At 40.9% G+C, this 14,670-nt stretch overlaps 1 protein-coding gene across 3 annotated transcripts in view; it reads right to left on the reverse strand.

Annotated features, from left to right (window-relative positions):
- The window catches only part of lrch4 (leucine-rich repeats and calponin homology (CH) domain containing 4), a 45,104-nt gene that overhangs the window by 335 nt on the left and 30,099 nt on the right, over positions 1–14,670 (reverse strand). The window contains exons 11-18 of one of the 3 annotated variants that reach the window (XM_069518430.1): positions 14,265–14,333; positions 14,033–14,087; positions 13,893–13,956; positions 13,078–13,179; positions 12,794–12,891; positions 11,840–11,977; positions 10,492–10,569; positions 4,568–4,639 (exon numbers count right to left, since the gene is read on the reverse strand). In XM_069518430.1, the coding sequence (XP_069374531.1) occupies positions 4,568–4,639; positions 10,492–10,569; positions 11,840–11,977; positions 12,794–12,891; positions 13,078–13,179; positions 13,893–13,956; positions 14,033–14,087; positions 14,265–14,333 (676 nt within the window). Of the gene's footprint in view, positions 1–4,567; positions 4,640–7,355; positions 10,188–10,491; positions 10,570–11,839; positions 11,978–12,793; positions 12,892–13,077; positions 13,180–13,892; positions 13,957–14,032; positions 14,088–14,264; positions 14,334–14,670 lie in introns of those variants that run through there. The other 2 variants (XM_020100204.2, XM_020100205.2) reach the window with 2 other exon arrangements.

The raw sequence follows: 14,670 nt of genomic DNA on the forward strand, positions 1-14,670 counted from the left end.
AATGATAGTAAACAACTTATGGCTGAAGAAATAGTTAGAACCATCGTGTGGCTTTGCATCATGTTGCTGTTGCCTCTGGATGTGCTGCTTTGCTTCTGAGTGTGAGGCGAATAATAGTTCCAGTGCATTGGGGGTGTTGGCTGCCAGACCAGACATGACGTGTTAAGGATCCCAGATGTTGGGCCCCTGTTTGTTTTGATTCATGCAAACAGTGTGAGGAGGTTTGCTATGATATTTTCTATAGGCTCCTGTAATCTGTCTGGGTCAGCAACTCTGGAGTAGATTCAGACAGTCTCTTCTTGCAGAAACTTCTTAAAATTATAGTTTTGTCATAGGAGGACCCTGCGCTGTCAGTGCAGTTTCTTGAGTTTCTCACAGTATCCTCAATATTCACTCCATTCACACATTGTGGGCGGCGGCGGCTCATGAGGTAGAGCGGGTCATCCACTAACAAGGAGGTCGGTGTTGGCCGTGGTCGGCACATTTCTAGAAATGTTCCATTATTTCTTTCATCATTGAATCTGTGCCTGAAGTATAATTCGTCTGCAGCTGTCTCAGAACGAGGGACAGTTTGCCTTCTAAGTAAAAGCTGCGGCGGTCAATTGAATGAGAGCTTAATTAGGCGATACAGCATTTAGACAACATCACACCCATCAACATTCAGGTTGGCTGTGGCTCCGAGGGTGCTGAAGTGTCCTTGGGCAGGGTACTGATCCCAAATTGCCCCTGACGGCTGCGCCAGGAGTGTGTGAATGATGTTCTCACAGAGAGTTTGGACTGCAGCAGTGAAACCTCGGAGTGTGATGAGTATTTTATCGCTTGTACCTTCATAACTTCTGAGACTGTTTTATTTCGTCTTTTAAAAGTTAAATATTGTCGCTTAACGCTCACGGAAGAGGGCTCCGTCAGTCCTTCTGCATCACACATGGGAAGAAGGCGAATATAAGCAAATTTGCCCAAATGTCTAACTTGTCCTGACACATTCAGGGTTTCACTGATTTGAGTGTCTCTGTTTTGCGTTCTCCAGCAGTTACTTTACTTATCAAGGAGACATTGTGCACATAAGGGCTTTGAAATATATTAAACAAGTGAAAGATCATATTATATTGGTCTTAATAATCTCTAGTGACTGCATGCAACATCTCGCCCTCAAGGATTTGAGGCTCTGGGTTTCATTTTCACATTGAATACATAGGTACAGCCACAGTGTGGGTGTGAACTGTAATGGAAGTGCTCTTGATGTGTGGATATAAAGGGCAACTGGCTGCTGAAAGAGTTAACACATTTCTAAGACAGGCTCAATGACATTCAGTAGCAGAGCATTTAATTTCAATCTCATATACAGTTTCGATCAGAAACATCCACACACCGTGTCAAATGTTTTTTTTTTGTGCCTCCAGGCCTGAAATGAAAAGCCATTAATTCTGACTTTTTTTTTTCCACAGGCAACCAGGCGGGTCAAAAATAAAAAACAACAGCATGCTCACTTATGTTAGAAAACAGAGAAGGTGCGATGTTTAATGTGAGCCTGAGCCGTCCGTGGGGCCTGTTCCCCAAAATCAGTTTGATCAATTCAGGCTAATATGGAAGCAGGCAGGCTGAAATGATCCAGTTTATCCTCATCCAGCTGATTTGTACTTGCAACACATGCGATTGAGTTAAAGCTGCTGCTCACATGTGTGGTCCGCCCACACAGGAGGTTCCACTTGGGTTTGACTGACAGCTTCACGAGTGCCTGTTTGCGTGAGATGACTTGTTGGACCTGCTTCCATTATTCTTATTTGTCCTTAGAGTTTGTGACATCATAAACTACCGTGGCAGTTCCAGCCATTTTCAACCTGAGCATTCGTGCCATGTCAGAGGAAGTGATTAATGTGTGGGTGAGGAGGCTTTACTCCTGGATCAGAGCACAGTCTGACAAAATGCATTTAATTGAAATTTGCATTTGTGACAGTATTTCTACAATATAATGGGTATGTGTGTACATATGTGTGTGGTTCTATATGTGTATAAATATATATGTACATGTACATATTCGGCTGGACAGTTGTTTGTCAAATACAAATTAAAACTGTAGATTTTTTAAAATACTACATCTACTGTACATCTACTGTACCATAATTTTACAGTCTATGTTTAGTCAAGTGAACTACTGTGTATAGCTTCAGTTATTTATATTTAAATCTGTATTTATATTACTTTGATGATCTACCTACCTACCTATCTATCTATCTATCTATCTATCTATCTACCTACCTACCTACCTACCTACCTAAACCCATTTTAGAGGTGGAGCCCAAACTTTGCTGTGGAACCAACATGAAGATGACAAAATGAAAATTATAGTTTGATGTATTAATTTATACTGAAATAGATGTTAGAAATAGAAAGATGTTTTAAACTAATGGTAGAATTTATTAGATCTCCAGGGATCACTCAATTTAGCATTTATTGATTTTATCACAGAAATCAAAAATATCATAACTCCACTTAATGTTGTTCTCAAAATGTATTCTAAAATCTTTATTTCATTAATTTTAGTGTAATGCATTCATGTCAGGATTTCTTCCACATGCTGTAGCTGCAGGTTTGTGGATTTGACTTTAAGCCACCTCTGAGGAGCAGATGAATTCCAGTCAAACTAACACGACTCGGCTCAGGCTCCCCTCTGCAGGCGGTTGGATGAAACCAAGTTGCACCTGGTTTGATTTCACAAAAATGTGATCGGCTACAGAAGAATACGGAATGAAGTGGTGGTTGTATGAAGCTGCGCACTATACCACTGATTCTCTCTGCCTAAACATGAAGCTGCTGAAAACAAAGATATCATCATGAAATATGTCGACTATATAATTCAATTAATGAAAATATCATATTTAAGATTCAAAGAAATATAGATCATCTTTCATAGTATAATCGTTTCCATATTAAAATGATATATTGTCAGCTCAGACACTCCCTGAGCTGACAAAGCTTGGCATCAGTCATCAATAGATTTTATCACCAAGTCTCCATCTGCTTCCTGCTGCTGCTCTCACTCCGGTGACGTCTCTGCCTGATCCACTTCACGTGAACTAATGACACTGTCTTTCATTTGGTTCTGGGTAACTGACGACATTAAGCAGCTTGAGCTGTAGAAGGAGTGAGTGAGCAGAGTTATATATTTGTTTGGAAAGAATTTGGCAGGCCCTGCATTATCGCTTGTTTTCACAGCTCTGCATCAAACTCTAGTTTTGAGACTTTTTAAAGGCTCATTTCAAGCTCTACTCTTCCCATGTGATATATCAGCTCACATCCCATAATAGTGTTTAAGCAGATCACCACGAACAAACTGACAAAAAGCCAACTGTATTATTTCAAAATAAAATAAAAGAGTCTGGAGTGAAATGAAGCTTTTAACAGATGACAACCTGCACTGCATTGTGTTCTGGCATTATCTACCTATGTCATATGTCCACTGGGGTGAATATAGTTATGTTTAAAGAAAGTAAATGGTTTCCTATATGTGGTATCACGAAAAGCCTGTTTCAACCACTTACACTGAGTGAAACATCTTAGTTTCCTACAAGGCTGATGGGAATATCATAACTTCCGTTCAGAAAGAAAAAAAAGCACTGGACACACTGAAGTTTTGCCTGATGGTGGCGCCAGATGAAAGTCAGGAGTGGTCAGCATGGTGTTCAGACGGATAAGGCGATCTAACGTTATGTGGTCATGTCCTGGCTCTTTAACAGATGAGTTGGTTTGACCTAATACAATATGGTGATGTGGCAGTTTGATTTGCTATGTTTAAAATTCTGATACTAAAAAATACACACACACACTATATATCTATATATATATAGGGCAAAGTAATGTCCTGGCCCCCAATAGCTTAATCTGGTTGCCTACTGTGATGCCATATGATTTAGACTGTGCATCCTCATAGTGCAGAACTAAATGTTTCTCAGGTGAAGAAACTGACCTTGAGAATTGAAAGTTAGTGTTATGTTTTTTCAAATCTCTCTGAAAGAGGTAGTTGTTGTTAAGCTTTTCTTTGCTGGGCAACTGTTTTGACAGCGAATGGCAAAAATCATTTACTGCATGTCATCCTATCCTGGTAGCTGTTGCATCAGATCTCGGCTTTTGAAATAAATCTGGATGCATGGGTTGTACTTCTCGCACCTTTTAAAAACCTCTTTATTTCACAGTGAGTCGGACGGGGGCCCCTGGATTGTCCTCAGCGAACCCTGCAATATGAGGGAACTCACCCACCCGTGAAAACTGACATTTCCCAGTTACATCTCGAAGAATTCAAATGTTCAATCTTCGTAATCAGTGCCCCTGACTCTGTAGTGATTACTGATTAACCTTAAATTATGATAATATGCATGATAATCCAGACGTGGAGGGTTATACAGGGGGGGTCTGTGGGCCACGGGCAGACTGGAGGTTGAAGTGATGTAGAGAGGGGAGATAAAAAAAAGGCGACGCTGCAGTTCATTGAGTCACCTTCTGGTGAGTGGTGCCGTGCAAACCTATACGGGCTGATGCCGCCTTTTCTCTGACCTTGACTCAACACACTCACCTGCTCCGACACGGGCCAGCTGGAATTTATGATGGCAAACCTCCTGTCTGCAGAGCACAGAGGAGCTTTGGACTAGATTAAAGCACAGGGGACAGAGGAGTCACATCAGGATATCTGCATTACCACATTCAGGACCAAATTTGTAATTATCGATTGGCAGAAAAGTAAATGTGGCGCTAAACACAATTTTTTTTTTGTCAACAAATTCCCATTTAGGACGGTGGGGAAGCCAACCCGTCATATATTTGACAAGCCAGCAGCGAGGTCTTGTAAAACCACAATGCAGAGGAGGGGAAGGGGAAAACACACACACCTCAACGCAGGTTCTCCGAGTTTGAAACAGATGTGAGGTTTCTGCTTCCCAAGGACTCAGAGCTTTGATTGAAGTCCTTGATGAAGAGCTGATCTGCTCTTTGTGCTTCAGCAATAACCGAAAGTCTTATTCCACCTTTTTCTGCTACCTTTGTGCTTTTCCGCTGCATTTCAAACATTAGAGCTTTCTTTTCTTTGTGCTCACTTGAAAGTCAATTAGGGCTCGATGCACACTTTTAGGGTGCAATAAAACATTTGTTGGATCCAGAACGAAGCAACAAAGATGTCACGCGTGACAATTTCAGGTACACGTGACATTATTGTTTGAAAGAACGACATATAAGTAATTTCCAAAAGCACAAGGAGACTATATTAAGAGTTGGATGAATCTACATTTGGTGCTCTGGTGGACAGAGAATACTTGTCAGTGTGTTACTTTCCTTATTGGCTTGGCTCATGGGATTTGACGACAAGAACAGAAATATCGAATACTGCCACATTTGATCTCTCACATCCAGATTTTGTTGTTGTTGTTTAAATAGGATGTTCAGGCAGCTGCAGATACCCTGATCACATATACAGTTTCTGGCTGATTATGCAAAAGCAAGACAGCAAAGCAAGCAGAGAAACAGCACATGGTCAAAGTTTCAGTTTTAATAATTTCTTTACAGCGGGAAGAACGAAAAGAAACAAACCTTTACATATAGATTTATATAAACTCAAAAAAGTTTCTCAATTATACAAGAGTATCATATAAATATAAAGCACAACAGTATTTCTGTTCCCCTAACATATTTAAGAATATAGCTTGGTCTAAGCCAGTGAATGAATTACTGTGTGCTGCTTAGTCAGTTTCATTTATAAAATATACATTTGAATTGAAACAGTATAAATTCGTCTTAACAGCAGAATAATAAAAAAACCTCAGACATGGGAAGGGGAGTTCTTACAGTGGACATTCTGACCTTGAGACAGCAGAGATGTGAACATGAAATGGACGGTGGACAAAAGCAGTGCTGTAAACCATATTAAATAAGTAAGAAAAGTAGATTTAACTTTCAACAGAAAGTCTTTTGTGAATCTGGGGCCCCAGCATGTTCAATATTATATAAATAAACAAATAAATTGAAATATATATATATATATATATATATATATATATATATATATATATATATATATATATATATATATATAAAGGAACCAATTGGTTAAATGATTTGAGAAATTATTCAATTCAACCCATCAACATGACATTTCTATACAACTACTGAAGTTTTCAAAATACTTTTTTTTCTATTTCTTGCAAAAAAATCTTTAACACCACTCACATAACTGGCAGAATTTGATGTAAAATGCAATGCTAGTGTTTCCCCCGCTATGTTTGGCAAGAGTTAAATGAACAATTAGCTTATATCACAGAATTAAAAAGGTTGTCTTATTTCATTGGGCCTTTATGCATGCAAGCTGAACAACTGCTACAAACATTAGCCAGTTAGCTCCTGTTATCTATATCAATAGTGAATTATAGTTAATTTAGTCAGTTAACTCGACTCCATTTTGACTTTGACCATCCGACCAGTTCCATTGGGTTGCAAGCTTGGTGTATTCCTCCAGATTTAACTCTGCTGCATTTGGATAAGGAAACACAATAATGAAAGAGCAAAACAGAAGGTAACAAGTCCTGACTTCTATTTTCCTATGTAACAAGACTGCCTCGCTAACATGTGAGTGATCTAAATAAAATAGGTCATTTACTGTTTGTGTACTGTGATTATTTACCCAGCAGCCAGTTTGTTATGTCAGAATGACGTTGTTGCTGGAGCTAAAAAAAAAAGAGAGAGCTAACTGGATAATGTGGGATCATTTTTTAAGCTTGCTTTAGGGGGAACGAAAAGACGTCCAGCCCTGCTCCTTCTGATAACATTGATGGATGGGTCAAACCAGGGGGTAAGAGATGGTACAAGTGCATGGTCGACCCCCAGGAGATCAACTTCAAGGTAAATGATCGACTTGGAATACAGACAAGAGACAACTCCCATGTGCAAGTTGTCTCTTGTCCCTGACGTGCCCCGACAATAAATGCTCGGCGAGCGTCAACTTCAGAAATTCAAAGAACGTCAGGAAGTGACTTCAATAATGTATGGAGGATTCAGGGGTTTGAGAAAAGGTGAGGATTTGACTCCCAGGACATGGACGTCTTCCAAAAAGATAAGACATATCAGGCCAATTCAGTCATTATGGAAACTAAAATAATCACATAAATTCCTATGAGTTTAGACTGAATAACTTCTAAATTCGTCAGATTATCAAAATCATTAATTCAAATAATCATTCACTTAAATATTATGAATAAATATTTCACATTTTGGGGCTCCATATTTTAAACCAATCAGTCTTAAAAGAGAACAGGGAGTACGGTGTGCTGATATTATGATGTTGCTCTCTCACACACACATACAGCTACAGAAGAAAATTAAATATATTATTTAGACTATTTATTGATTCAATATTCCCAATAACATTTTATTGAATATTTCCCTGTGAATAATTTATGCTGGTCACCCTACTTCAGTTTTTACAATGACTCGCTTTAACATCTTGGACCTTAATAATCTCGCGCTTATTTATATCATTAATTTCTGAAGCCCACATCGGTCAAATGAGAATTACATGAGATTACAATCTGTGTGGAGTTGTTGACATTGACCTGCTATGAGCAACAAGGCATGTGGCCGAATTTACACAGGTTATTTAACGCTCTGTGAAACGTATCTGAACCTTTAGGGAATCCATTATTTAGCAATCCGACGAAGGGCAAAACTTTAAAGACAATCAATATTATCTTAACTCTGAATAATTGAATATTGATTACTTCTAATTTACCTTTGTGTGTGTGATTTATAGCACACACTTATTTCAACAAAGCTTTACCCAAATTAGTGACGCCTTCGCTTATTCTCCAGAGACAATTGTAACCGATAGAAAAAGTAAAAGAAAAAAAATAAATAAAAAAAGCAATAATTTAATAACCTGTTTACATTTATACAAATATGAAATCAGCTGGTCAAACGGACCAGTGACCACCACAAAAAAAAACTTAACAACACTCAACATCCTGGAGGGGTTCGTACCTTCTGGCATGAAGCTTTGGGGAGGGTTGATGAAGCGACATTGCCCCCTGCTGCTCACAGTTAACATAGCAGACACGAGTCTGCAAGTGGTCAGTGTTCATTCAGTAAGAGGCACTGTATCATTTGTCTCACTGTCACATTGGAGTGTGAGATATAACATAACTAAACAGCCACCGTCCATTTGAACTAACCTGCCTCAATGCTAAAAATAAAATTAAAAAAAAAATCACATTCACTATTCAGCCTTCGACAGGTTACTTGAACAGCTGCTCTGTCAGGACGAGCAGAACGCCTACAAACATGCGGACTGGAGTTTAAGCTGTAACTGTGAACTCAGGGCAGAAGGGATCTCAGTTTGGTGAACAACAGTCTTGTGATGTGAGATGTGAAGTGGGGGAAGAAAAGAATCTATCCAGCCACACATCCACACTTTTCTGGAATATTGTTGTCAGTTCCGTCCCCCTGAGATGTGTCACTTTATACTAATTCTGTTCTACACGTTTGGTTAACAATGCTGCCACAAGCCCAGAACTCAGCAATTCCTTTTGTAAGCAGGATTTTATTTTATCTGATAGAACAGGCATTGGAAGTCAAAACCAAGTTTGAACGCAACCGCAGTTTGCATAGAAACACCTTTTACAAAACGCGACAACCGTGTTGAGCCTCAAAGCTGCAGCTCTCAATATTTTGTACGTTAGCAACGGATGAAATGATCGCGCGGAATGTGAAAAGTGACCAACAGCGAGAATTTAAAGCATCGTTTAGCTCATTGCAAACAACCTGACTCTAGTGGTTCAGTCAGGCAGATGTTAACAGCAGATGTTACACTTAGATTCATCAGGTGGACTCAAATGTGACTCCATATGAATGCGTAAGTTCAGATTTAGAAGGTGATGGGCATTTAATGCAACTTGCTGCGTTGTCTGCAAGTTATAATAATGAATGCAGCTTTAAAGTTAACTATGCGTATGTGCTTGATGGCTGCAGCGTGGATCCTGCATGTGTTTGCACGTGGTTGCGTGGGTCAGTGTATGAAATACGATAATCGTCCGATTCTGAACAAACAGAGAGGTTCAGACCCGCTATCTACATCTCAGGTGATCCGATCGCAAGTGGACGGCTTTGAGTTGAAGTGTGAACGCACGCAGGACGCACTGAGAACACGTCTGAGACCACAATGGGATGTGGTCTGGGTCTTTTAGCTGTGTGAACGTGTCCCGCGCAACAACGAAAGGCCGTCTACTCAGCTGATCGGAGAAACAGTTTCAGAGTGAACCAAAGTCATTTTACATTTCTCTGCTTCACATACATCGATCTATTTGTGACACGATATTAACTTGCAACGTTTTAAGTAGTCTACAAGGGGGCGTTGGTTAAATGCATTAAAGGTGTTCTGCGTAAAAAGGGGTTCGACCGAGTGTGTGCTTCCTTTGCTCTTCCTGTTCGAGTCCCGACCACTGAGATCCATTTTGCCTCTGAGCACCTCTACCTCAAGAGTTACAGTGTTACTGAGTGAAGGCTAATCTAGGCTAAGGCATTTCACTGTTCGTCTACTCTCACGCAGTATCTGTCCCTCACATTAGTGCTTTCTATTCCTTTAAAGGTTGAAATGAACAGCTGTGTGCAGTGTATTCTATTAAAAGGTGCTCTGCAGCATGCTCTATATGGCTCCAACATCCCAACACACACTCTCAGGACTTAAGACATCTGCTCTACAGTCAGAGTATGTGTACTGAAAACACACACACACGCTCTAACATCCACACACACACAGTGTGGCGTATTGTCTGAGATGACAGCTGTGAGAGCAGCTGTGTGTCGGCCTCACACACTACAACTGTGACCGCCCCACACATTTCTGTTTCCATGCCTGTGTGTGTGTGTTCACCATGTGTGTAGAGCTGTGACTATGTGAGTACTCTGTGTCGCGTGTGTCTCCTCTAGGTGAGCAGGTAGCAGTAGGCGACGTAGAGCACGGCCATGGCCGCACAGTAGAAGAGCAGGAAATCTGTGGACAGCAGTGAGGACGAGGACGATGAAGACGAAGGCGAGGAGTGGCAAGGGGAGTGGTCCTCCGCCATTCCACCCCCCTCTGCGGCCGGCAGGGCTGCCACACAGCGCAGTACAGCGGGCAGCTTACATAGAAGCACATCAGAGCACGTACACACATCGGTCTGGACAGGACACACACACAGACACACACACACACAGAGGAGGAAAATACATGTAGTTAAAACTAAGGAGACAAGAGAGGGACAAAACAGTGTAGAATTACACAAAGCAGAGTGAGGGTTGGGCTGAAACCTGAACTGTTGTCAGTCCAACCCTGACAGGACAATGTAGCAAAACAACTGAGCTTATAGCAAGTGGAAAATCCTCATTGACTACCTTTTTAAACTTTGCATTACAACATCTGAGAAGGCAATGAGTTGTGCTAAAAGGGTGAGAGAGGGAGAATGAATGAATAATCGGGTCTACCTCAGGGACTCCCAGCTTGCGACAAGCAGCGATGAAGTTTTCCACGTTGACTCGACACTTTGCTGAACTCAGTTTTGGCTGCAAATGAAAAAGCACCATCCTGTTAACGTAACATCACTTTAAAGTTAAAATGATTCATTTGCTTTGAAAGAACATTTTAGTCGGGATCAGGATGGTGTCAATTTTCAAACCACATCTGCAAAGAGTATCAGGCCCTTTAAGTCATTATTTCTCTTTTTTAATATTTCAATGGGACACCTCCCTGTTTTCTCTTCTGCACCTGTTAAAATGAGCTTGATGCAAACTCAACAAACTCGACCTGTTGTCCTGATTGAGAGTGAGTGGCACAGGAGCAAATGTTAACCTGGGAAATGCTACAAAGAAACCGTGGCCCCGTTCAGACCTGGTATTTACATCCGTCCTGAGGGATCTGACGATAGGTGGACAGGTTTACGTTCAGCTCTGAATGCACCCAAATGTCCTGAATGTGTCCTGAGATCTGTGAACACAACATCTGTAGGTGGGCTGAGACACATGGCCATATATGAAGGAAACGAGTACTCGGCTGACGTCCTCTGGCCTGCTCGAGTTTCACAAAGAATCAAACATATTTCTACACTTCTCAGCAACCACACATTGATTTATCGATAATGACTGATGCTTTTCTTAAATTGGTCAAATCTTTCTTGACAGAACAGCTGCAGGAGATTAATCAAACATAATTTATTAGGCCCTTCTGACTCATCTCTCTCTCTCTCTGCCTCTTGCTCACTTGTGTCAACACACACACACACACACACACTGGCATCGAACACATCTGTATACTCAGACTTAGTAAAAATAATATAATTTGGCCTGAAATTTGAAATACATGACGAACGTGATTATTTGAGCAGGGAAGTGAGATCCAGTGGTTACAGGAGACACATTCAGGGAGCATTTTATACCAGGTGTGAACAGATGTACTAAACACTTGCACTTGTTAACGGGTCAGGTCTGAGTACAGCTGTTATTATATACATTATATCATATATGCCACCATCAGCTACTGCTCACAACAAGTGGAGCTTGAGACAGAATACAATTTGCCAGTTGATATTTATGTTGTGTGGATTGGGTGGTAAACATAAACTCCAGAAGCTAGTATCAACATAGCTGCTCAAACATCTCGTGTCATTACACTCTTCGGAGACTTTGGATATATCATCTCCGTTTAATACTTCAGTGGTTTTAAATACCAGACGTAACATCATCAATGCTGTTTGGTGTCGTTGTCATTTTCACGAGAGGAAACGGCCCGGTCATTTCCAGGCAGAGAGGACAGGATTGATCAGGTCCTCGCACTCACCACTGCTGGGGAGGGAATGTGGATGATTGATACGGAGCGTGGTCGAATCTGGTTAACCAGCTGGCAGAGGATGGTGCCGTTGGATAAGGCCTCACTCAGATCCTCCGGCAAAGTGATATTCAGCCGAGACTCCACAGTCTGAGGACAGAGATGCAGAGCGTCAGCATGTAATTTTAAAAATTAAAGCACAGGACACAAAGTATTTACAAGCAGAAATCTCTGTCTGTGGTACACATTTCTCTACCTCTCCTCTTTTTGTTGCTGCAATACTGTATGCTGAGCTGAATTACAGAGCTTTTATTTTGAAAGGTTGCGACGTTGAGGCTGACGGTTGTGTCGATTACTTTAACAAACCTCTGAAATAGCCGACATGCGTTAAATGAATCATTCAATAATCATCACAATCATAGAAATGTAAAAATTACACACAAGCAGTAATTAAGCAAATTTAGTTTAATTTTATGAAAAACGTGCAAAAAGACAGTATCTGGTCGATCATAGGTCATTTTACATTTTCAGAAAGAAAACTGCAACCAGGATTACCAACAGTCCATTCCCATCGTAGTTATTTAAAATCAGGTGCAAGCGTCTTGTATCCTCAATAAAATGTGAGAAGCTGATAGAGGATATATAATTATGATACTGCTGCAGAGCTACTGGGTGGGAGGTTGATTGCGTCAGTCAATAAACACATTTATGGATTCTAGTAGAATCTCATCGGTTTTTTAAGACCTGATCTGAGCGAACCATTGTCAGAGGGCAGCATTATTATTCTATATAATGTTAATTGCTGACTTCATAATGCAATGATGAAGAATTGTAGGATGCACTTGGCGAAATGCATTTGAGAACTACGCATGACATCATTTTCTAATTCCTTCATGACGTCACTTATCGTATGATGGGGAATCGTTTTCTGATCAATATCAAACTGTGTGGTATGTAGTGTGTTACCTTGCGTAGATGTGTGATGACTTGTCTCTCCTCTTTAGGGGAACGCAGCGTCGTGCGAGACTCACTTCTGCCAGACTCGCCCAGAGTAAAGATGGAGCCTGACGACCAGACAGTAAACAGTGCTAAAGCCACATATCTGAAGCAGCAGGTGGAGGTGTGTGTGTGTGTGTGTGTGTATAACAGAGGTCATTTGTTAATCAGAAATAGTGATGGATGAAAACTGGTCAACATCATACATTTCTTTAACTGACTAATAAAGGGAAATTCAATCCAAGCATTTGTACCTGTGGGTTTGACATTGCTGCGGGAGGCGGCGCGGAACAGGAAGCTGTTGGGTTTCTGCTTCTGACCAAGTGGAGGAGACGTCTTCGGGGAGGGCAGGACATCTGACACAAACATTCAGGCCAAGGTTACCAGTGTGTGAGGCCAGATACACTCACAAATCACATATCTGCATACCAGGGTTTTTATACTTCACAACAGCAGAGGAGAGGTTTGGGTAAATGACTGTCAGATTCAGTTTAAAGCTGCCGAGCGAGTTAAAGTATGGCACTGTCTCTAAGCTCCGAAAATCAAGGCTGGAGTGTACACAGTACCTCTGCATTTTAGATTCTCCTAGCAAAAAATAATCAAATCTAAAGCCAAGGTCCACGTAAAGGGTGTTGGAATCTAACTTAAGAGCAAAAATCTGACCGAACATTTCTTGCCAACCTCAGGATCTGTGAGTTTTCCATATGTTCCATTTGTCTTTGTCAATTTGGGCACAATATTTACCGAGTGAAGATTAATTACTTTTCCTGTTATTGTCCTATTTGAAAAATTCCCCTGGTTCAAAGATTCCCACATACTGACACTATCTAACCAACAGCCGATCAGGAAGCTGATGATCTATATTTGAACTATCCTCATTTGTGTGAGTCATTATGTTGAGATAAAAAAAAATAATTTAAAATGGGGTGTGAGAGATGTTCATGACAGTAACATACATTAGTTCTCCCTATTTTACGGTCACCCTGAAACACTGAGTTTACTAGTTTAGTATTTTACCACTGATGATTCCTTCATGAAAGATGTTTGAGTGTGTGTGTTTGTGTTGTACCTGGTCTACTGCTGGAGCGATGTAGAAGTACTGATGGAGGCACTGTGCTCATCTGTTCAGCGCTCTGATTAAAAACAGAAAAGTCATATTTACAACAGAGGAGTCAGCTGTATTCACAAGACATGAAGGATGCCACTCACTGCACATCTCTGCCGCAGGCCGGAGAGGGAGCTGTTGTTCTCTGGAGATGTACCACTAGGGGGAGACATACACACATACACAGTTTATTCTCCAAATAAACCCCCTCATGTGAACCCAGCACACACTGAGGAAAATGTTCAAATTGATGATACGTGCATAACTGAGACTGTCACTCAGTGTCTTCCCTGTCGCACAGATGTGTGTTTAATGCGTTCTACAGGCCTTACTTACGCTGAGCTACTTCCTGTCTGCGGTGCCGTGGCCACGTGACTTCCTGTTTTGGTCGATGACTTCAGCAAACTGCAAAATTAGAGTTTCGGACATGGAGAGCGTATAATTAGATATGAAAGGCGGAAGGGAGTGGCCTCTGACAGAGAGCTGCTCCTTATGAGAGGGGCACAAACTGCTGCACACATAAAGACTTCCTAAAGCTCAGATCTGCTAAATGCAGAGTCACATTCATGTTGCTCATGTCATGTGACATCTGTGTCCAATCCATTGATACGTTTTAAGCCCTTTCTAAGATGCCATCAAATGCCTCCTTCTTTACCCGCAGTAAACGGAAGCTTTCAATCCTGACATCACATTCAACATTAGTCTTACAGTTGAAGACATCATGTTAAAATATTGGTATTTA

This window comes from Paralichthys olivaceus, chromosome 22 (assembly GCF_024713975.1).
Source record: "Paralichthys olivaceus isolate ysfri-2021 chromosome 22, ASM2471397v2, whole genome shotgun sequence".
In the NCBI taxonomy this organism is placed as follows: Eukaryota; Metazoa; Chordata; class Actinopteri; order Pleuronectiformes; family Paralichthyidae; genus Paralichthys; species Paralichthys olivaceus.